Consider the following 21,152-nt stretch of genomic DNA (forward strand, 5'->3'; position numbering starts at 1 on the left):
TTAACGAACTAAGTTGAATAAATTTAATTATAGCAAATTTCAATTATTATAAGTAATGTTTGATAATTTACATAATTGAAAGAAATATAATATATGAGAATATTTTAAGAAATAAATTATACTATAAATAATAATTTAACCATTAATAGCAATAATTAATAAAATTTAATTACAGCAATTTTCAATTATTTTAAACAATGTTTGATAATTTACATAATTGAAAAAGAATATAATATATATGAGAATGTTTTAAAAAATAAATTATATTATAATAATTATTTAATAATTAATAACAATAAATAAAATTTTACTAAACAATTTATATATAAACAGCTAAACTAAATAGATTTTGTATATTTCAAGTGTTGTCTTTTTAGGTTTAAAATCAAATTTCCAATCAAAATGAAAGTTTAACAACATTACAACTGGAATACGTTTATAACAAATGTGTATGGAAGAGGATCGGTGGTCTCAGCGACCAACAGTCACTGAGAAAAAGAAAAAGAAAAAGAAGACATCGTAGGGAGAGTAAAGATAAGTTCAAAAGAGAAAATAAAAAGAAGTAAGCTCTGGTGGATTCATAATTTGCCCCTTTTTAGTTGAAAATAACTATCGCATCAAATGACTGATTATTTTTTTTCTTCTCTTTATCTCACGTACCCATAAAAGATTCGTAGGGCAAAAATGTCTTTAATCTTTTAAAAGAAAAAAGAATAGAAGTCATTAAATTCTTTTAATATTCAATTTATATTAAGAAGAATTCATTTTCCGTAAATTTAAAAAGAAAAAATTTGCGGTGATTACAGTGAATGAAACGGCGGTGCAGGATAGAGAGAGAGAGATAAAAAAGAAAAAAGAGGGAAGCCATCGCTATCGAGCGCAGCTAAAAATTTAACCTCCAGCAAAGCTCCCCACAGGCAGCAGCTAATTGTAGTTCAGTAAAAGTGCAGTCCTTATAATTAGTATCTCTTCTTTATTTTTCTGGTCACTCTTTGTGGTTCTAAGCAAAGTCAATAATAGTGTGAATTGAAAAGAGAGTAATGGCCCATGGTGGCTACGGTAACCGCAGAGTCGCCGAACGGAAACATCATGTTGGTCGGCGATCTAAAGGATTAGGCGTAGACAAGAAGCCGAAGCCAAAACCTAAGGCTGTTTCCCTTAAGAATCAGATTCGTTCCACTGAGCGCATGCTCCGCAAGGTACATTTTTGAATATGAAACAATTAGAAAAGGAATGTTCCATTTCTGTGCCCTAGAGCTAGGGTTTGTTATTAGCGTTCACCATTTTATTGAACCTGCGTCGTTTTTATACATGTTTGACGCTTTACTTTCCTAATTGGAGAGTATCCGTGTGTGTGCATGAGTAATAACTGTTTTTATGTTCCAAAATTAAATATTATGTTAGGAACTTCCACCTGAAGTAAGAGAAGCACAAGAGAAAAAGTTAGAAGGACTCAAGAAGCAACAAGAGATTCATACTCGTTTGGCTTTGGAACGCAAAATTTTCTTGCGCGATAGGAAGATTAAGTTTTTTGGTAATATATGCTGCCTTTTCAGTTATCACAATAAATATATATTAACTTTATATGGATACTCTTTTACCTCCCAATTCTTGATTGACCCTATCAAAGAGATTTCACTGTTTTAGAGAGAAGAAAGATTGAACGGGGAATAAGGCGCTTGGAGAAACTTCAACGTGGTTCGTCTGGTCAGCCACAAGATGCAGAGATTGCTGAACAGCTCTCTAAATTGAAAGAAGATCTTGAATATGTCAGGGTATGCTGTTATAATTGTTTTCAATTGCACATTTTTCGCATTTTGTATTTAAGTGTGGTGAGTGTTATATTGGGGTTTCATGCAAAGCCTAACTAAGATGGAAGATGTGGTATTTACTAATTGATAAAGCTTTCCCATTGAGTGGCTGTTATTTAGTTGATCCCAAAGGTCTCCAATTAGAAGCTTAAGTGAATGTGCATGGTTCGGATTGCTTGTCGAGAACAAAATAAATCATGGATTATGTAGGGCAAAACTAATTTTATTCTTACATTTTTGCTAGTGCAGTTTTTTCCCAAGACAGAGAAATATGTATCTTTGTTTACTGGAGGTGAGGACTCGGACATGGTTGATAGGAGAAATAGATTACGCAAGCAGATTAAAGCCAACTTAATTGCTGCTGCCGCCAGTGGGAAGGATATGGAAGGTATCTATCACTGGCATCTTTTATGGTTAATGTTATTTCAAGATTGATTTTTATTTTATTATTTAGCTTTATTCTGATACGAAGTGTTGACTAGTGGAACCTATACAAAATGCGAGTTTAGATGGATCCCCTTTGATGGAGAGTCATAGTAAATCACCTTAAAGAAATAAATTACATGCTTTGATGAAAAGACATTGACTTACACATGTAGTTGATAAGCTATGCACTTCAATTATGAGATAAAATTGGTTAGACCTGTCCTTGATCAACTGCTTGGAATCAGGTTGATTTGTGCATCAATCCTTTTCAAAATCTTACACGGATGAAATGGAAATTCTATACCTTTAGTCTTATATTCTGTCTTCAGAAGCACTGGTTGTACTAAATTGATCCTTGACCTCCAGCAGTAGCTCCACGCCGTGTGCCATGGAAGAGAAGAATTCCGTTCATGTTTTTGTTAATTAGTTAGAGTAACAGGTTGAACTATCCACATTGGTCTGGAAATTGGTTTATTCTTACTAGATATTAATTTATTTAGGCAGTTTGTCTCAATATCTTTTGTTGGGAATTTGGGATTGAGTTGATAATATGTTTTTAGTAATGTTAGTTTCTTTCTAGTTTTGGCTCTCTATTTTGTATCTTGTGACGTTTTGCCTTTTTAGTGCCGGCCATTCTTATGCATACCACTTTTGAGCAATCATTTATCCCCACCTAGCCTTCTTGTGATTACAGTGAGGCCTTGAGTAAATGCTTAAATGGAAATGTGGTGGACAGTGTTCTCAGTTCTTCGCTGATTATTGGGTGCAAATAGCTTTGCTGAGGCTTACAACTTTGATTAAAGTGGCCTCATAGATTGAAAGCAACCACCAAGTAGTTCTTTTAACAATAGAGCTAGAAATGATGGATAGATAATGGCAACTTCTTATATCTGCTATTTCACTTGCAGTGTACATTCTTGTCATTATGTATTCTTATATATTTGCCTCTTTGAAAGACATTAACATCTCCTTTTAAACTTCACTTTACAGAGACAGGGAGTGAGGATGATGGGCTCTTGGATTTGAGTGAAGACGATTTTTTCTTAACTGGAACTTCAAGTGATGAAGCAAATGCCGATGATGAATGGACTGATAAAAGTACAAGGTATGATCATATTGTTTGTGGGAGATGAAGGTTTTTACTCTCACTGTTGGTGTGGCATTGACATTTGTTTGTTTACATTAGTCACTTTTGATACCAGTTCAAGGCTGATTTTCAGAAACTTATGTAACCAACTAACATGTGATGGTACATTAGCCAGTTGCTGTACTGTCTTTTTCTTTGTGCCTGCAAATGTTTTTAGGCCAAGAAAGTTGCATTTCAAATTTTATCATTTACACTTTCAGGGAACAGGCTTCTAGCACTTCTGGAAAAGCAGCGTCTGGTATGTCCAGTGATGAAAGGAATCAGGTCATCTATCCGACCTTAATATTGCATCCCTGTGAAAAACCTTTACATTGTTAACTGTTTTCATGTTTTTCTTCATCTTTCTTTCTCACTTCAACTTGTCTCACGTAGCGGCAGATGTCTGCTAGAGCTCTAATGCCTCCTCCTCGCCCTTCAAATAACTCTCGGTCAAATTCAGTGCATACTCGATCAAGGTTTGGAGCTTCATCAAGCAAAAAGCCATGGATGCAGAGGTCTGAAATTTCTACATCCAGCAATACATCAAGTAGCATAAGTGGATCTTCCTTTAAAGCAGGGGAATCATCAAATACAAGGACAGGCCACAGTAGTAATTTAAGTTCGAACTCTGATGCCCGCAAACCGCGAAGGAAGAGGAGGCCAAAGAAGAAAAAGCAACAGGTATCTTTTTCCTAAAATTAGTTCTCTGCCATTTATATTGTCCCTATTTGTTGGAATGCTAATCTATTTCAATGATTAAGGACGTTATCTGTAGTCAAGGATTACTATTCAAAATATTGATTTTGGTAGTGATTCCATAACTCAATATTGTATGTGAATTTCGGTGATCTTTGCTGCATAATTGTATGTTTTTCTCCTCCATTTGCAGGCATGAGGATGAACTCGGCATTTATGTAACTTCACTATAGTCAGTTGAAGTATATCATCAGAAGACAGTAATGGAACACTTATAGTTCTGTTTTAACCATCAACAGTTGTCATTTTTCTCTTTTTTTGCGGTTAAACAGTGAAGATTTTGTACTAAGTGGTCTCTGGAATGATCATCTCAAGTAATCTCTCAACAAGGTGCTTGGTTTATGTGAAAATTCTTTTCAATGGCATCTGTTATAAAGTCAAGTTTTTGATTAGCATGAACTCCTCACTCTTGTCTTTCTTCATCTTCTCCTTATTCAGTGTTTTTCTTTGAATGAATTTTGAATGAGATGGTTAAATTGACTTTGTCAGGGCCATAAGCGCAAGCATAGTAGACCTGTTTTGTAGTTGGTGACTGACAAGAGTTTCTACTTTCTTTGTTAAACTCTAAAAGGTGGGAGAAGGTTGACTCTCTTAGTAATCAAGAGTTGGATATCATTGGTCAACATAGTGCCTGTGTTGTGCTTTTGGTGATGCCTTTCATGCTTGTGGATATAGTGGGCAGAAAGCGCAGATAAGCTCATTGCAGTTTGTGATGCAGCTTTCTTCAGCTTGTATTTCTAGGGTATTTCACAAGTTCTCATGTTTCAAATGCCACTCCGATGGTTTTCCTCCTATTATTAATCACGTTGGCGTACTGAAAATTAAGAGGCAAGGGCAAGGGCAAGGGCAAGGGCAAGGGCAAGCTACCCTGTAAGCAGTTGATCCTCATTTAAACTACAATGTCTAACTCAGTATGATATGCGTATGGTTGTCGTTGTGGACGGTACTAACCTTCTAACCAAGATGAGTAGTAGATAAGATAGCAAAATCGCCTCTATTTCTATATGAAAATGAACGTCAGCTTGGGCTTAAAAGGATATAGTCCTGCTGTTGGCGTGGGAAGTAAAGATTTTACTATACTTTAACGAGAAGATGCAAAATTATTGATTATTTGCTTTTTAAGTTTCAAAAGAACATAAACGAGACTGTTTCTTGAAATTTCTTTCCTCTAAAAAACTATCAATGCTTTCAATAGTAGAGAAACATACTGCTGCTTTTAGTAAGTCTAGATCATGATGAGCCATTTAAAATCAAGATCGACCATAACTGTAACTAAAAGAGGAAGAAATGACTTGTTGAAATTTTCAGCCAAGAAGTTTTGGAGTAAATTAAATTAAGAATAAATTTTACATTATATTTAGTTGAAATTCATAAAATTTAATTATATATTTAAATTTGATGTATTTTAAATGAGACGAAAGTTAATTTATTTATTTTTTAAATTAAATTTATATGAAATTGGTAATAATTAAATTAAATTTTAATAAAAATATATATAATTTATAAATAAATTTTATATTAATAAATAAATATATTTTTTAATATTAAAATATCTCTTTTAATTTTATTATTTTTATTTATTTTCTCTTGAAATTTTTTTAATAAATAAATATTTTAATGCATTTCAACCAAATGATTAGTATAATTCGATTAAAAAGCTGATTTTAAAGTGAATTAGACTTTGGAAAGTAGTTCTGGGATCAAATTGATCATTTAGCCGTCATAAAGGTAATAATAAACTCTTACTAATAATGGTGGATAGTGATCTAAAAGACTCAAATTTGATATTTTTCTAATTTTCATAAATAATAAAAGAATACTGATTAGATATAATTCATCATTTGTTTATTGGTGTAATAGTAACTTTGAGTTTTACTTGCTCCGAATTTCACTTCTAGAAAAATTTCTGATCCCAAAGAAGCCCTAAATGAAAGACGGATAGTAAGAGGCCTTGGAATACCAAGAATTGATCTAGTTAGCTTCCGTTCCTTCAGGCTGGGAAAAGAGATGTAGAAATGGGCTGTTGTTAAACTTGGGAAGTTGTCCAACTAAAAGCAAAAGAAGAAGTTTATTGGTAAACGTAAATCATAACTCGTACTGTACGACTGTAATTATTTGGCTAAGGAAGTTTGAGTTTGGACAGGGACAGGGACAGCTTTCGGAGTAAAACAGGCCAACCGCAGAGGTAGAGTAGTGAAGTTTAAACAGAAACAAAAGAAGCAGTCAGCAGGCCCGCGTCAGAAGAATACGGAGTGAAGCAAAGCAGATGGAGAAAACACTGAAACCATGGATTCAGTTTTTTGTATTGCTCTCGTTTATAACGTCTACAACCTTCTTCCATAGAGCCCTTGCAGATGGCGTCACTCCTCTTGAAGCCAAAGTCCTCCGCGACGAGGTAACCCCCAAACCACATACATTACTAATCTTGTAAATTAAGCTTCTCTTGATAATTGATATGATAATGTATGTAATTGACGATTCCTGGATCTGCCACTGCCTTTCCGGTGTGATCCTTAGATTTCTTTCAAGTGAGAAATCACCATAAGGCTCTTTCTCTATATCTGATCAACCTCTTGTTTGTTGCTGCTTTAAAGTTGTTTCGATGAAAGACATGATGAAATAGATAAAAGTTTGTTTCTTTTTTCCGAGGAGTTATTTTTTCTTATAGTGATATAATTTCGAAAATATTGTACAAATGGCTAACAATTATTCTCAGATTCATGCATTGCTGAACTTTTTCTTTTTATATGACTTGCTTTTCTACTTCTACATTTATATTAGGAGCAATTTTGGAACATCAATTTTTCAAGTGGATATTTGGTCAGCAGTAATGTTAGAACCAAAATAAATAAATTATTGAACATCTTATGGATGCCAATAACCCTTAGGGTCATTGACGATCAAGAATCTTTTTAATCCGTTATGAACTATTGGTGTCAATATGCCATCTATAGGTTAATGGACATAGTTTGATCTTTCCTTGAGCTAGTGGCATTTCTTAATAGGTAATTTATTTTTGTGTTATAGGTTCGTGAAATGTTCTATCACGCTTTTAATGGATACATGGAGAATGCTTTTCCCCTTGATGAATTAAGACCTTTATCATGTGAAGGAGAAGATTCTCTTGGTGGTTATGCCTTGACTCTGGTTTGTAGATTGCTATCTTTTTCCTTTTTCTTTTTTCTTTTTTAAAAATGTCTTGTATTATTTTAGTGAATTTTTGGTGTTATATTACAATCCTGCCATTGTTGCAGATTGACTCCTTGGACACATTGGCTCTTCTTGGTGATCGAGATCGCTTCACTTCCTCCATTGATTGGATTGATAAAAATCTTCGGTTTGATATAGTGAGTAACACTTTTGTTATATTGCATTTCTATTTTTGCTCTAAGAATGTTGAGATAATTTTGAAGGATCAACAATTTAATAGGAAGTGATGAGCTGAAAATTGGCTTCTGTACTATGAAAAGCTTTTCAGCCATCCAAATCTCATCTTCAGCAATATCCTTAAACATTCTTTTGATCTTCTATATTATTGTGATCTGTAAGATGGGATTGTACCTTTTGAATATAAAATATCACTAGCAATCATCCACCATTCCAAACTCTTATACATGTCTTGGAGATTTAAAATGCTCTAAACATCAAGGGCCCTTTAGCTACCTCATAAGGTGATCCTGTTCAATTATGTATCATCTAAGGTGTGCACCCATTTTCTTGAACTATTGGGATTTTGCAGTTATCTCAAACAATGATGTTTCGTTTTTCTTCACTTTTTTTTTATGTTGAATGCCTTTTTAAATGCTTCATTTGCAACATGTTTCTGAAAAAACCATATGCGGAGAACAAGGAGCCAGTTCAGTTCTCAGACATATTATTGGGATTTAATTTTTACTTAGAGCTTCAGTTCGCTTTTTTTTTTTTTTTTTATACTTATTTTACATGTTCTAACCTTAATTCATGCCTTTATTTTGCTATAAACTTCACCGTTTTTACAAATAAAATCAAGTTTGACTGTTGACTTCAATTTTGGACATAATAGTTTAATTGTAGAAGTTATTCATTCTCAGCTTCCGTGTCTCTTTGTGTATTTCATGCAGAATAAAACAGTATCTATCTTTGAGACAACCATCCGAGTCCTTGGAGGTTTGCTCTCTGCTCATCTAATTGCAAGCGATTATTCTACGGTACCTTCAGTTTTGACATTTTCCCTCCTATTTTATTCTTGGTAGTACATGAATATGAATCTTGGTGGCATATCTGACAATTTTAGTCGCATTTATCTAAGATTAATATTATTTATCCATTGCGTTTGCTATTTTAAAGTATATTCAGGAGAAGCTCACTTCTTTATAAGATATTTATTACATATCAAACATGCTTGCCTTCATGTACACAAACACAGTAATTTCTCTTCTATGCACTTAAACTTCTATTGCTTAGTCAAAATAATGATAGATTATAATTGTCTTGATTGCTTTTTTGTGCGTCGTACTTATTTCGCTGCATGGTATAAATGACCATGATAAATTATATTATTCAATTATTAAAGCTTGATCTGCAAAACTACACCTCAGTTATAAGTAAATGGTTTAATGCCCCTTTACCATTTGGATTTGAGATAAATTGCGTCCCATCTTTTGGTGTAGGGTATGGGAATTCCATCCTATGAAAATCAATTGCTTCACTTAGCCGAGGATTTGGCTTGGAGATTGCTGCCAGCATTTGACACTCCAACAGGTATTATAGCTGGGTGTTGCAGTTTGCTGCATGCTTTGTGATCTTTGTCATTCAAATTGTTGGGAGGTTGAGTCCTCTGCTGGTACATAAAATTTTTTCTTTATATGCCATTTAGCACTAGGAACAAGTATATAGGAATTCATTATAAATTTTTCTGTCAGCTTAATTATATTTCCTAATATAGCTGTTAAATTAGATAACGGAGAGCTTATACTCGGTTGGCTTCTTGAAGCCTCTAGCAAAAGCAGTTTGTAGCTCTGACTTTGCTTTCTGGATCGCACTTCACTATTAGCTCTTATTTTCAATTTCTGAAATAGTACATATTTTGAATGTTGGTCTTCAAGTTCTTGTTTCTCCAATTTAAGTGATTACATGTGGCAGGAATTCCATTTGGGTCTGTTAATCTGCTGCATGGAGTTGATGAACATGAAAGCAAGGTAAGTGTTCTTTCTTGTTTATAAGTGCAACATTTTCAATCATTTTTACTTTGAAGTGAACATTTTGAAACTCTTTTGGGCCAATTACTATGTTTCTCACCATTTTCAGATTGTAACCGATCAGTTTTGTCCATGTAACTTTATCTTATTAACATTTTCTTAATTTCCAATTTTGGTCTATTTAGATAACATCAACTGCTGGTGGGGGGACTTTGACCTTGGAATTCGGGGTGCTTAGCCGACTAACAAACAATCCTAGTGAGTATTGATACCAATTTAATAGGCTATTAAAATTTTTTTATTCCCCAACTCTTACCTGACTGTAATTGGTTTATATTACATTTTTGGGAAAAATAAGATGTCAAACTTCACTTGTGGATAAAATTCTGAGTCTTTCTCCCTTGAAGGGATAAAATCTATGAAGCTTGTTGATAGAGAAACTTCTCTAGAATTGAATATCACACACATTCTAGTATTGTTTTCCATGTGAATTCACTTGGCTCCAGATGGCCGCAGACTCAAATTACCATTAGAAGTGCTTAGTAAGAAAGGTGGAAAAGGTTGTTGGAAAGTTTGACAAAGGCCTAAATAAGTTGCATGGAGCTGTGATCCTTATTGAGTTCAATAATATAGCCTTGAATTTCTTTCTTTTCTCAGACCTTTTTCAACTATGATATTTTATTGACTGTTTTCACTTATTATCCTTTTGCCCAAACTTCAGTTTGAGCATTAATTAGATGATCTTATCTTTATACCCCTTTTTCTGGAAATTCAGTTTTTGAACAAGTTACCAAGAATGCTGTGCGCGGATTATGGGCACGTCGTTCGAGACTTAACCTAGTTGGTGCTCATATCAATGTATTTACAGGTGAATGGACACAAAAGGTAACATTTCTGTGAACATTTTTTAAAGGCTTAAAGGGACCTTCTGATTTGTAAATTACCTAATCCTAGTAGCCCTACCACACCTTCGCTTTGTTAAGAAGTTATACTTAATTTGTTAATGCCCTCTATTATGTGAGTATAAGATTATTGATGTATTTAGTTTCTATACTTAAGGTTCCCCACGAGAAGAAAAGAAAACAAAAGAGCTCTATCTCATGAAGATGTTTGTCTAGGAAATTTTAAGCTGCTTTTCCTCTGCATATCCTGTTCTAAGATGACTTCTTTTTTAAATCACGTTGATGTTGATTATTTTTTTCCTCTTTTTCCTTTTCTAATCAAGCTGCTTCTAAAAATTTCCTGTGGCTGAAATATTATATTCTTGGGACCGTTTCATTTTCATTGAGCAACTTTATTAAATTTACTATGATACTTTGCAGGATGCCGGAATAGGAACAAGTATTGACTCTTTCTATGAGTACCTCTTAAAGGTACAGAATGATGATTTCATGATGACAGATGATATTTTCTGGGGTTAATATAGTCAATAGCTCTGCAAGATGTTTTGGACCTGTACTTCTGTTCTGCCCTATCAAGGTTTAGGAAAAGCACTCTATGCATGTATAAATCTTTGTAGAAATACCACTTCATACAGGATTATCTGAATTATGTTTGTAGCTCACGATAGATTTTCTTGACAAATGGATTTGGGTAAAACTCATTTCCAAAAGCTAGCTTAAAGGAAGAGAGTGCCCAATCCACTTATATACACTATTCTCCCTCATGCTTGACGTGACATGCAAACGGGCCGGGTCCAAACCCATCACCGCAGACAAAAGACCGGCCTAATACTATGACAGATGGGCTTGGGTAGAATTCATTCGCAAAGCTAGCTCAAAGGAAGAGGGTGTCCAATCTACATATATACACTATAATAGCCCAGTAACTAGGCGATGTGGGATAAATACAACTTATAACATTTCTCAATCACAATAAACAAAGTGCACTTTCAATATGATGATATTTGTTTATATTTAGAAGATTTTATTGAAAATCTGTTAATTTTCAGGCGTATTTGTTATTTGGAGACGAGGAGTATTTGTTCATTTTCCAAGAAGCTTATGCAGCTGCTATGCAATATCTTTTTAGTGATCCTTGGTAAAAGTATTTAGCTATCATGAGCATTTAGATAAATGCTCATTATTGTTGCATTGATTATTGGGTTTCTCTTTTGTTTTTGTTCTCTTTTTTGTTTCTCTTCTGAATTTAAATCCTAAAAGTTAAATATTACTTTCATTTGTCTTTGTAGGTATGTAGAGGTAAATATGGATTCTGGTGCTATTGTCTGGCCATTATTTAATAGTCTGCAGGCATTCTGGCCAGGCCTTCAGGTTTTTGCTTTTTCTGTATTCTGGCTTTGAACCATAAAAATTAATAGTTGACTTCTATTTGTACGTGAGTTGGAAAAGACGCAATCTAAATTTTTTTTTCTTTTGCAAGGTCTTAGCTGGAGATATTGATCCTGCCATTCGAACACATGCTGCCTTCTTGAGTGTCTGGAGAAAATATGGTTTCACTCCAGAAGGTTTTAATCTTGCTACTCTAAGCGTTCAGGTATCCGATTCAGTAGTGTATTCAAAACTGTTATAGATAATTGTGATTTGATATACAATTTTTAAAGATATTATCTTGTCGGAGTTAAAAAATGAGTTTCACTGAATTGAATTGTTATTTATGTGCTGAATTTTGTCAAGCACTAAGATTATCAGTCAAGGTAAAGATTTTGTTAATGAAGTATCTCCTTGAGGACCAAATACTTACTAATGTTCTGTGGCATCTGGTGGTAGGGCTGTTTTATGTGCTCATAATGATTATTCATGATCACCATAACTTGCATTTGTGGTTGATGATGCTATACTTGATAGTAGAAATTAACTTTCTTCAATGTTATATCTCATTTTTGCATGACATACTTTCGTGATTTGTTTGATAGCATGGGCAGAAGAGTTATCCACTCCGTCCAGAGTTAATAGAGAGCACATATTGGCTTTACAAAGCTACCAGAGATTCCAGGTCAGGATGTTTTAACTTCGTTCTTTCTGATGCATTAGCTTGAAGGGACATTATGTAAACTATTTCTATTTTATTATTGATCTTGTATACTACTTCAGGGAAATTTTTATTGGAGTTCCTTGTTTAGGAAAGTTGGGGTATTATCATGATATTGGCTTTGTCTGGCAGGCAATATTTGCTGTTCCTATTAGGTTTAAATTTGTTCAATTCTTAGAATTTCTTTAACTGTTCTATTAAAAATGCACAACCGAATTTCAATTGTTATGATGAATATACTATTGTATGTGACAAGGCTTAACTATGATATGAAAAATATTAATTTTAGCAATACAAGATCTACTGCTGAATTTGTGATTTGCAGTTGAAATACATATCTAAAGTTAATCTTTATAGATATCTTGACGCTGGGAGGGACATGGTTGCAAGCTTGCAATATGGAGCTCGTTGCCCTTGTGGATATTGTCACATAACAGATGTGGAATTTCACAAGAAAGAAGATCATATGGAGAGCTTTTTCCTTGCTGAAACAGTATGGATCAAATTTGAACTAGCTAAGTCCATGTGATATTTACTTGACTTCTGTGTTATTGATACCTACTAAACTTTCTTAGGTCAAGTACCTATGGCTACTTTTTGATTTGGCTTCAGGTCCAGATAACCTCGTAGAAAATGGGCCATACAAGTAAGGGTTTTATACTTGCAAGTTGTAATTATGCTTCAAGGAACTCTTTCTCCTAATATTTCTCAATTTCATTTATTTGCTTTATTCATTTATTTATAGGTATATCTTTAGCACTGAAGGACACTTATTGCCTGCAATGCCTCAAATATCTCTTTTAGGGGAACACTGTTCATATTTTGGTGCTTACTGTGAAAGTGATGACATCAAACAGGAATCTCCTAAATCCAGTATCTCTGTGAATTCCCATGAAATTAATGCTAGTACATTCTATGGTGGTCAAGTTCACCCTCGGTATCCATTAGATTCCACTTTTTTTGAGTCAACTGCCACGTCAGGGTTGATGAAGGTCAGTAGTAAACCACCTTCCTTTTTTTTTTTTAAATAGTTGGGTTGTCTATTCCCTTCCTGAACCCTTTAATACATACCACCATGAATATTTATTTTATTTTATCATGGCTTCATCCCCTCATTTCTTTTAATACTGCCACCACTTAAGCGCACTGAAGAAAATTATTTTCATTTCATGATATCTTCTTTTTGAGATGAAAGTTTTGCATTTATTTCAGAATTTGATTGTCAAACATTTGATTATGAATTGCAATGAACTCCATTTAAGAATGAGCTTTTATGGAAATGAATGGCCAATAAATTTTATTTATATGCTGAATGCACATTGAACTTATTTTCCAATGGTTATAAAAGGCTCTCCTGTGCTGCTAGGCTTTTTCCTCTGCTTTATTTTCTTTGGGGTACGTTTTGTAGGGGATTTGCCCCGGATTAACTCATGGACAAAAATATGGCATATCATATCTGGAACCTACGGGTACTTCTCTGGAGGATGTGTCCACACACCAAAGGGAGAATGTGGTTAAGAGCAACTCTCTGGTGGTTGTTACTGATCAGAATGCTGATAGTTCTCCTTCTAAGAACGATCAGAATCAGACTGTTTAGAAAAAAAATCAACTGATAGCAGGCGGCAGTGATCCATCTCAAGCATGACGATGGCCTCCACGCATGAGTTTGTTGTAGCTTTAGTATTTGGTTAGAGGATGCATCTAAAGAATCCTGAAGCTACATTATTCACATCCAACTAGCTTTTGCTGAAAGATCAGGTCCAGCAGGCATTTTCTGACAGTCGAACTGATTTCAGTTTGTTATTGAAGCATAACAATCAATTGGTCTCTGTACCTGGGAAAACCGGATGTTTTGTTCATCTTTTCCTAGCAGCAGTTGTTGATGCACAGTGGAGCTCGAGAATAGAAACATAACAGAAAATTGAAGCGGGATTACAGAATTACTGATCATACTGCCTCAACACCATGGCAGGAGTTGTATACTTGATTATTTTTGGCGTTTGTAACTTCCAACATGATTTACCGCCCTCCTGTAAAATGTACTAGTAGTCATAGCAAATTCCAAAAGTCGATTGTATTGGTTAGCAAATCTTAATTATCTCAGGGTTAGTGAAATTCATGAATGAAGTACAAAAGATCGCAGAGATTCAACCATCCACTTCATTTCTTCTTTAACATTAAATTAAACGATAGGGCAGTTTGCAGAAGTAATTGTCTCATGCTAGGAATCTGTTGATTATTGTCTTCAAGGCAAGATGTTATTTTTCCATCAGTTAATTTTCTAATATCTGATTCGGGAATGGCTAAAATACTACTAAATTTAAACTATTACTTAGAATTTCACTACTAGTGCCGCATTCTTATTAGTGGATATTTATATGTTTTCTTTCAATATTAGAGATGGTAATGCTAAATTAGTGAACTTTGATGGGATTTTACTTCTGGAGTAATATAATGTGTTTTTTTTTTTATTCATTGGAAGTGTGGCAGATATAAATTCAAATCTCTTTAATATTTTATAATAAAATATATCAATCAAACCATTTTTTGATTATAAAAGAAGTACTAGAATTGCTAAATTATTACTGAATTATCGAGAACATTAAATAGAATAAGGCCAATCAGAAAACATTTTAAAAGTTAATTTTACCTAACCGTTAAAACCACCTTTTATCTTATTCTCCAACTTTGGCGCCATGAAATGAATCACTCCCTTATCTCAAAACTTCTCAAGCAATGCCGCTCTCTCAAAACCTTAACGACTATCCATGCCCATCTCTTGATCTCGGGTTCCATCGCCTCTTCAGACCTCACTTTGAACAAACTTCTCCGCCTCTATTCGAAATTTGGTGCTGTCTCTTACGCTCACAAACTGTTTGATGAAACTCCTGAACCAAACTCATTTCTTTGGACAGCATTGATTCATGGTTTCACCGAGAATAACCAGTATGAGAATGCATTTGCATTCTTTATTAAAATGCATCGAGAAAACATTGTGCCTTTGAATTTCACTATTGCATCAGTGCTTAAAGCTGTGTCTCGGCTGGGAAGAATCAAAGATGGGGACTTGGTATATGGGCTTGCAGTGAGATGTGGATATGAGTTTGATTTGGTAGTGAAAAATGTGATGATTGAGTTGTTTATGAGGTGTGGCGAAATGGGTTCTGCGAGACAGATGTTTGATGAGATGGAGGAAAGAGATGCAGTTTCGTGGAACTCAATGATCACGGGATATGGAAATAATGGAAGAGTTGATATTGCGCGTAAGCTTTTTGATAGGATGGAAGAGAGGAATGTGATCTCTTGGACTAGTATGATTCAGGGATATGTCAAAGCTGGGGACCTGTTGGAGGCAAGGGTTCTTTTTGAGAGAATGCCTGAAAAAGACTTGGCATCATGGAAGGTGATGGTTTCTGCGTATATGAGTGTAGGAAATCTTGTTGCCGCTCGGAATCTTTTTGAATTGATGCCGATTCATGATGTTGGAACTTGGAATTTGATGATATCAGGATGTTGCAAAGCAGGGGAAATGGATGCTGCTAAAGAGTTCTTTGATAGGATGCAGGAAAGAAACGTTGCATCCTGGGTTATGATAATAGATGGGTATATCAAAGTTGGAGATGTAGATGCTGCTAGGTCTGTATTTGATCAGATGCCTGAGAAGAACCTGGTTGCTTGGTCTACCATGATTGGAGGTTATGCCAAAACTGGACACCCTTATAGTTCTTTGAAGTTGTACAAGACCTTCAAGGAACAAGGTATTAAGCCTGATGAAACTTTTGCATTGGGAATCATCTCAGCTTGTTCTCAGTTAGGAGTTCCAGATACAGCTGAATCTGTCATCTGTGACTTTGTCGGACCTTCACTTTTTCCGAATCTGCAAGTTGTCACCAGTTTGATAGACATGTATGCAAAATGTGGAAACATTGAGAGGGCTGTGCAAGTGTTTGAAATGGTTGACCAAAAAGATTTGCATTGTTATAGCACGGTGATCACAGCCTTTGCAAATCATGGATTGAGTGAAGATGCTATTTCCTTATTTAGTGAGATGCAAAAGGCAAATATAAAACCTGATGGAGTAGCTTTTCTTGGGGTTTTGACTGCTTGTAACCATGGGGGCCTTGTTGGGGAGGGCAGGAGACTTTTCAGACAAATGATAGACGAATATGGAATTCAACCCTCGGAAAAGCACTATGCTTGTATGGTTGACATTCTCGGTCGTGCTGGGTGCCTTGAAGAAGCACATAGCCTCATATGTAGCATGCCAGTTGCACCTAATGCAACTGTATGGGGTGCTCTGCTTTCAGCTTGTAGGGTTCATCTCAATGTTCAATTAGCTGAAGCTGCAGCCACTGAACTGTTCCAAATTGAGCCAAATAACTCTGGAAATTATGTTCTTTTATGTAATATCTATGCCGATGCTGGACAATGGGATGATTTTTCTAAAGTGAGGGCAATGATTAGGGAGAACCGAGTTAGAAAGAATAGAGGTTCCAGCTGGATTGAGTTGGGAAGTGTCATCCATGAGTTTGTCATGGGAGATAAATCTCATTTTGATTCAGAAAGAATTTTCTTTATGTTGGAGTTGCTATGCAAAGATATGATGTTTTTGGATATAGTATAGACCTCAAAACAAAAGAAAGAGCTATTGCCTCTCTGCATGGTGTGCCCTAATATTTTATGACCATATATAGCAGTTCGGAAGATGATTGATCAGAAAGAATCAGAGAAAGAACAATTTAGATTTTCTACCAATATACTGAGATTCGCAGGAGGGTGAGTATTGCTACGGCTGTAAGTTTGTTTAGGAGGATTATGGGTTTTAATTACAGAATTAACTTCCTTATAATTCAAGTGAATGCCGCTGCATCTAACCCAATGCCATGTATCACTGAAATTAACATAAAGTTCCTCTGTGTTAGTTGGCCAATTCAGGCTTACATTAAATTTGACTTAAAGCAGCTTATAAAGTGGATCTAAACTTCTCTTCTTATCTGCTTTTTGTTGCTGGTTGAGCCTTCAAGTATTTAGTTTTCAACAAATTTCAGTTCAAGTGCATCAGTAGCAAGTCTAATATTCATTTATTTGAAGTCATTTTTGTCATTGAAACTTTTATATGTTTGGTTGTCCAGTTTTTGTGAGTGGCGCTAACTGTATATATCATAGGCATTGCCAGTGAAGTGCTGAGGTGGCCTAGTTTCTTCCTTTAGGTGGCTTGTAGTCATACCTTAATGAATGTGGTCCTACAGAGAATTAAAAGACAAAACTGCTGTCTATGTAGTTGAAACAGTTAAATTAGTTCTTTTCAATGTGTTTATTGAGCCAAATTGAATTTTCATATCATATTATTAAGTGCATTATTGAACAAGTAGTAATCAGCAGATGTTGCATTAAAAATCCTATTGGATTCCATTTTGGTCTGCAAATAGTTGAAAACTTATTAAATGCTTAGATCCTCAAATCCATATTGCGTATCTAGCTTGATATCAGTATCTGGGATATGTCATTAGCTCCTAAAATAATCTTACATCATTATGAAGATGGAGGTGAACATGCCATAGGTTACCAGATGTTCCCAATATTATCTATGCGCATTTTTAACCAAATGTGGCTCTATGTGATGCTAACCCAGTGAGGATAGCTAGGTAGGTGATACACCTATGGGCAGGTCTCCTGATGTGAGACTGGGCCCAAAGGATCCCTTGCTAATGCCCTATGCACGCAATCTCATACATGTTTAAACATTATGAAGCTTTCTTGACTGATTAAACAGGATTTGTTTTGTTCACCTGTGCAGACTCGAGGCTCATTTGGGAAATTTGAGATCTGTTTAAAACTATTGCTGCATGCTCAAAATAGAAGCCAATGGAAACTAAGGTACTCTTTTTGTTAGGTAAGCAAAAATCTTATGGATTCCAACAGTGCATCTGTAAGTCTTGAACCCTCAAGGATAGTAACATGATATTTCATTTGCAATGTACTGTCTTTTAGTAAGATAATACTGAAGAGCAGTAGGTGCAAGCTGAATTTATAAAATCTGATTAGTCTTTGAAGTAATGTTAGAATACTGAGGAACTATTGGTTTTTTGGGTTCCTAGATGGATGCTAAACTTCATACCGACAGCTATATCAACTTAGAGATCACTACAATCAAACCCTGGAATTATAAATGTCAGAATTCATTTGCTGGATAATAATTATGATTTTATTTAGTTGCCATTACACAAAGGGAGGTAATAATGTATTGTTTAAACCTGCAACAAGACTGCTGCAGTAGTTAGACGCAACAAGTTGTTGCCTAGTGCCCTTATATTTATTTAGTGACTGTAGTTCAATAAATGTGTACATTTTATGTCGAGTGCAGTACTGCATATATAGTTTTTTCTTTCTTTTTTCTTTTTTAATGCTAACGATCAATTGAAAAAGTAAGTATAAAAAGCATAAATATATTGCATAAGTTGTAAAACATAGGAATTAATTAGTAATTCATCTTATAAACTGGGGAAAAATTATATGTAAAGATGCATTTGCTTAATGGCATGTGGTTCCCAATTGATCACCCTTTTGCCAAAATACTATCAGACAAAAACAATGTCTACCAAACCCCAAAAAATTTGCTCTTTGCTCGATAAGATTTCCCGAACTAAAGTATTAATTTTCTGTTTAACTCACAGCCACACCCAATTAGCTACCATGTTTAGTTAGTGAAGTCTTTCTCTTTTATATTCTTTTTACTAAAAAAAAGAAAAGAAAAAGAAAAAGCTTATCTTAAAAAGCAACTGCTTTAGGTAAAGACAAATTATACAAAAATTTGTCTTCCAAAAACAAAGCAATACCTTTGGTATGGGTCTCTACTATGTGCAGAGGGAAGGTTCCTACACAGCCAACAATTTTTACTTGTTCTGAAACTTTACAATATTGAATTTCTGGAGGAGAAATGGTCATTAAGAATTTTGGAGATGACCCATCTTGGAGAGGAATCTAATTTAGTAGTGATTGCTTGCTTGTCGATTTCAAGACCAGAAACTGTTGCTTGTTAATTACTACTACTTCTGACTATTCTCTCTAACCGTGTAGAGCATTTCATTTCATCATCTATCATGTGTCATGTGCATTTTTTCCTGGTCTGCACTATTCCCAACATGGCTTTCCTTGTCAATATGCTATGCTGCTGACAATAACTGAAAGTGATAAAAAAGATGTGAATCTTTCTCTGGTAAAAAAAAAGAAAAAAAAGAAAGAAAGAAAGAAAGTTCAACTTGAAGTACCTTTTTCTTTCTTTTTTCTCTTTTCTCTTTCTTGAGGAGACTTGATAGTATTATATGCACCTGTTTATCCTCTCAGTTCACATTCAGATCCTGAAACCCTAGTTCCCAAATGGAAAACAAAAGCTCTGAATACCATGAAGTGCTGCTTAAGTCATGTCCCTGAGCGTGGAAATAAGAATACAAGGAGTTTGCTTTTTTGGAAAAAGTATAAATAAAGTAATTTGTGTTAAGTGCCTTTTCACAAGTATTTTGTTTAATAATATTTTGAGATATATAAGTGTTATTTTTTCTTTAATTCTTTTGTGATATGACATTTCTAAAATTATCATACAGCTAGCTATCACCTAAACTAATTTTATCATTCTTCTAAGAACAACAAAATAAAATGATCTTATCATTGAAAAAAATATTTAAATTATATTAATATAAATTACATTAAAACATTAAGAAACAAAACTATAGGCTAATAAGTGTAAAAGCGTTTGAAAAAATAAAGTGTAAAAGCGTCTAAGTGTAGGATTTTTCTTCTTCATATTGCTCCTTGTCCTCTTCGGCTCCTTCAAAGTGAATATTATTAATGAATACTTTCTGGGCTAAAGGCTAAAACGTAGGGCAATGAAGGCTGTTGTATAGCTTTTGATTGATAAGAGACGGGCAGAATGATATGGTTGTCCAGTCATATAACTCAGACTCTGATTAGTAATTGCAGAAACTCCATTTTTAAATTGACCAACTTCAGTTGTTTCATTTTTTGCTGCTTAAATCTAACTGTTTGAAATGATTGCTCAGGTTCTTTTTTTTTTTTCCCTTTCTTTATTCTCCTTTGATTTGATGCTGTATCTTGTCTAGCAAAAGAATATAATGACTAAGCAGGGAAAAGAAGAAGAAGAAAAAAAAAAGAGAGAGTGACGAATCTTATTTTCCTATAAGTTTGTAGAAGTAGGAAAACATACAGTGGGAGGAAAAAAGAAAAAGAGAAGAACCAAAAAGAATATCATATAGTTGTATGTAAAAATACATTAAATCACAAAATATGTATTTATACTTTTTCTCGAGAAAATTTTTCCATTTGCTTAATTTTCTTTTCCAAGTTTCTTAACCCGAAACGAAAACTCCTTTTTTCTTGTTTTCTAATATATATTTTTGTTGTTGCTTTCAGGTAGTAGTATTATAGACCAGCTTTCGCACAGTATTAAGGGTCACCTTCCAATCATTTCAAGGTTAAAATTCTTTTGATGTTCTCAGAAAAGAAAAGAAAAAGGAAAAATCTTTATTTAATAGTAGAAGTGGTGTTGCATTTTTGTTAAATGAAGATCATAAGATCAACGAAACCATCATTTTGGTCATTGATGTGATCTTATCAATTAACATTATATCAATGTTGTAATCAGTCGTGGACAAGGAATAATTGAGTAGACAACCCTAAAGGATCTTGTTCTGTATTTCTTCAACATCCAAATCTTACTGGAAAAGTGACATTTTTTCTCGTGGGAATATTGAATCCATCATCAACCTGTAGCCACACGCTCCAAAGTTTTTAATATCACACGACGTGTGCCACATATTTCAACCCACAATAACATCTAAAATATAAAAT

General features: G+C 34.4%; 3 protein-coding genes across 11 annotated transcripts; all 3 read left to right on the plus strand.

The window, feature by feature from the left end:
• Positions 1–798: 798 nt before the first annotated feature.
• On the plus strand, positions 799–4,518 carry LOC8280183 (rRNA-processing protein EFG1). Of its 2 annotated transcripts, none has more exons than XM_015718019.3 (8): positions 799–1,199; positions 1,405–1,534; positions 1,648–1,775; positions 2,061–2,199; positions 3,228–3,342; positions 3,585–3,648; positions 3,757–4,044; positions 4,253–4,518. In XM_015718019.3, exons 1-8 carry the CDS (start codon positions 1,041–1,043, stop codon positions 4,256–4,258), a joined length of 1,029 nt encoding a protein of 342 aa, XP_015573505.1. In that variant the 5' UTR covers positions 799–1,040; the 3' UTR covers positions 4,259–4,518. The 2 variants fall into 2 exon arrangements, with proteins under 2 accessions (XP_015573505.1, XP_015573506.1); XM_015718020.3 differs by having other exon boundaries at positions 3,763–4,044.
• Positions 4,309–14,445, plus strand: LOC8280182 (alpha-mannosidase I MNS4). Of its 3 annotated transcripts, none has more exons than XM_048379681.1 (19): positions 4,309–4,449; positions 4,609–4,989; positions 6,263–6,514; positions 7,147–7,266; positions 7,374–7,466; positions 8,220–8,306; positions 8,769–8,859; positions 9,241–9,296; positions 9,482–9,554; positions 10,072–10,181; positions 10,619–10,669; positions 11,248–11,336; positions 11,488–11,569; positions 11,679–11,792; positions 12,172–12,251; positions 12,645–12,780; positions 12,863–12,933; positions 13,033–13,279; positions 13,696–14,445. In XM_048379681.1, the coding sequence occupies exons 3-19, from the start codon at positions 6,386–6,388 to the stop codon at positions 13,882–13,884; spliced, it is 1,818 nt and encodes a 605-aa protein (XP_048235638.1). In that variant the 5' UTR covers positions 4,309–4,449; positions 4,609–4,989; positions 6,263–6,385; the 3' UTR covers positions 13,885–14,445. The 3 variants fall into 3 exon arrangements, with proteins under 3 accessions (XP_048235638.1, XP_025012741.1, XP_015573504.1); XM_025156973.2 differs by having other exon boundaries at positions 4,315–4,449; positions 4,691–4,989; XM_015718018.3 differs by lacking the exons at positions 4,309–4,449; positions 4,609–4,989 and adding an exon at positions 5,990–6,193.
• Positions 14,446–14,585: 140 nt separating this feature from the next.
• LOC8280181 (pentatricopeptide repeat-containing protein At4g02750) lies at positions 14,586–21,006 on the plus strand. 6 transcript variants are annotated; one of them, XM_048379680.1, is made up of 3 exons: positions 14,586–17,932; positions 18,085–18,164; positions 20,715–21,006. In XM_048379680.1, exon 1 carries the CDS (start codon positions 14,989–14,991, stop codon positions 16,909–16,911), a length of 1,923 nt encoding a protein of 640 aa, XP_048235637.1. In that variant the 5' UTR covers positions 14,586–14,988; the 3' UTR covers positions 16,912–17,932; positions 18,085–18,164; positions 20,715–21,006. The 6 variants fall into 6 exon arrangements, with proteins under 6 accessions (XP_048235637.1, XP_048235633.1, XP_048235634.1 ...); XM_048379676.1 differs by having other exon boundaries at positions 14,586–17,063; positions 18,085–18,180; XM_048379677.1 differs by having other exon boundaries at positions 14,586–17,063.
• Positions 21,007–21,152: the final 146 nt, after the last annotated feature.

Source organism: Ricinus communis, chromosome 9 (genome assembly GCF_019578655.1).
Source record: "Ricinus communis isolate WT05 ecotype wild-type chromosome 9, ASM1957865v1, whole genome shotgun sequence".
Classification (NCBI taxonomy): domain Eukaryota; kingdom Viridiplantae; phylum Streptophyta; class Magnoliopsida; order Malpighiales; family Euphorbiaceae; genus Ricinus; species Ricinus communis.